The sequence below is a fragment of the Perkinsus marinus genome, assembly GCF_000006405.1.
Source record: "Perkinsus marinus ATCC 50983 genomic scaffold scf_1104296952298, whole genome shotgun sequence".
Lineage (NCBI taxonomy): Eukaryota > Perkinsozoa > Perkinsida > Perkinsidae > Perkinsus > Perkinsus marinus.
Window position 1 is genome coordinate 152,692 of NW_003208915.1, and position 1,933 is coordinate 154,624.

The 1,933-nt window shown below is 49.2% G+C and overlaps 1 protein-coding gene across 1 annotated transcript in view; it reads right to left on the bottom strand.

The window, feature by feature from the left end:
• Window positions 1-348: 348 nt before the first annotated feature.
• Window positions 349-1,933, bottom strand: part of Pmar_PMAR009988 (glucose-6-phosphate isomerase, putative) — a gene marked incomplete at its 5' end in the record, with an annotated part of 2,358 nt that continues 773 nt past the window's right edge. The window contains 6 exons of the mRNA XM_002777134.1: window positions 349-746; window positions 795-898; window positions 947-1,129; window positions 1,175-1,407; window positions 1,461-1,694; window positions 1,742-1,825. Of these exons, the coding sequence (XP_002777180.1) occupies window positions 737-746; window positions 795-898; window positions 947-1,129; window positions 1,175-1,407; window positions 1,461-1,694; window positions 1,742-1,825 (848 nt within the window). The 3' untranslated portion in view covers window positions 349-736. The remainder of the gene's footprint in view (window positions 747-794; window positions 899-946; window positions 1,130-1,174; window positions 1,408-1,460; window positions 1,695-1,741; window positions 1,826-1,933) is intronic.

The window sequence follows — 1,933 nt, forward strand, 5'->3', positions numbered from 1 at the left end:
GGACCTCACTGAAAGCACCCCTTCCAATCGCTGCATCACTCAGATCAACACAGAACCTGACAATAACCCTGCATGACGACGACGTCGTCGCTTGACCACTCTCCAAATACACCACGACACCATCGCGTTCGCCCCCCAACGTAACGACAGTCCAGCCTCCAGATTCAGGAGTATTCTCCATAACGAAAATCATGGATGCTACGCGACTCACCGATCATTGACGAAAACCCGCATATCCCCTCGTCGGCACTCAGGCCAATGGACGAATCAATCACTTCCACAATGGCTGAACTGAATCAATGATGAACTTTCCTCACACTATAACAACAACAGCCACGAGCAATTTTGAAACGCCTCTTCAAGTCATACTGAGCAAGCCCAACAACAAACATACCGGGGCACTGCAGAGAAATCCTGTATCCGAGTTATTATCAATTGAATAACATCTTCAATTCAACGAAGACGGCAACCACCATAATATATTGTTGACGGCAGATGACCATACGCTCCCGAGCTGGAAATTCTGTAGCCACAGTCTACCCTCAACTTCATGTCTTAAAATTCACCATAACACAAGACGACCTAAGCAGACCTCTGTTCAATAGTTATCGTAATGCTGGGGGCACCTATTGGTAAGGAGAGAGCTTCGGGAGGACGGTGAAACAATCGCGTGATACACGGCGATCTAGATTGATGATAACGTACAGAACAAGCAAGGCAATTCTGATCTTCTCCCTTACTTCATCCTGAAGTGCATAATAACCTAGCCAAGAACCTCCACTATAACGACTCACTGATGATACTGTTTGAGAAGCCTCTGGGTCGAGCCGCAGAACTCGGAAACCCCAGCAGAAGGGTTGGCAAAGTGCCCTCTAACAGATTTGGCCAAGACCTTACCCTGAGATCGATCGCAATGAATATGTACTAATTCAACAGGGCTCCTCACCAATTCAACTCCCCACTGATCAAAGCAGTTAGTGCCCCAGATGGCGGCTTGGACCATAGTGCGATGCTCATATGCAGCAAGGAGAGCTCCCACCGAGGTAGCATTGCAGGTACCGGGGAAAAGGAGCTGTAACGAGGGCCTGTTTCCCGGGAAGAACTTATGGTCCATCAGCTCGGCGGGGACCTAAGGTAGTCAATGTCACGCATATAATTTCCCTGTAGAACCTACGCCTTCCTTTTCGAGCTGATCGAAGCCCTTACCGAAAGCCAGAGCATCAGGCTGAGCGAAGAAGTTTGACATGAGTTCATCATGGTTGCTGACGGGCTCCCCGGCAAGTTTAATCGGATTCTGCGACTTAGCGAATGCGATGAACTCACTGGGCACAATAGTAGTGCCCTGATGAAGCTCCTGGTAGAAGGAGTGTTGACCGTTAGTGCCGGGCTCACCAAAGTGAACCATGCCTATCAAAACCACGACGACAATGAGGAGAAATATGGGCATGGTTTCACATTACCAGTGTTGTAGTCTACAGTGTGGCCAGTGAGAGTAACTCTCTTGCCGTTACTTTCCATATCAAGTTGCTGAATATGAGCGACGAACCTCACCAAAGCCTGGCAGTAGGGAAGAATGGCAGTTGAGGTCGCGCCGAGGAAAGTGCTGTTCCAGACAGCGATGAGGCCCATAAGGACCGGGATGTTCTGAGTGAGGTCCTTAGTATGGCGGAAATGCTCATCCATCAGATGGGCACCTGAAAAATGTGACATAAAAATAACTGAAAATTCAAGTCAACGTTACCCTCGAGGAATTGGTTCACTTGGTCAAAGCCGTACTGGAGGGCGAGTGGAAGACAGCCAACAGCAGAGCTGACAGAGTAGCGACCTCCGACCCCATCCAGAAGGCAAAGACATTCTCGTCATCAATGCCGAAACTCCTTGGGTCACTTCAGAGCAGTAGAGCATGCACACACGTGCTTGCTGACGACCTCAG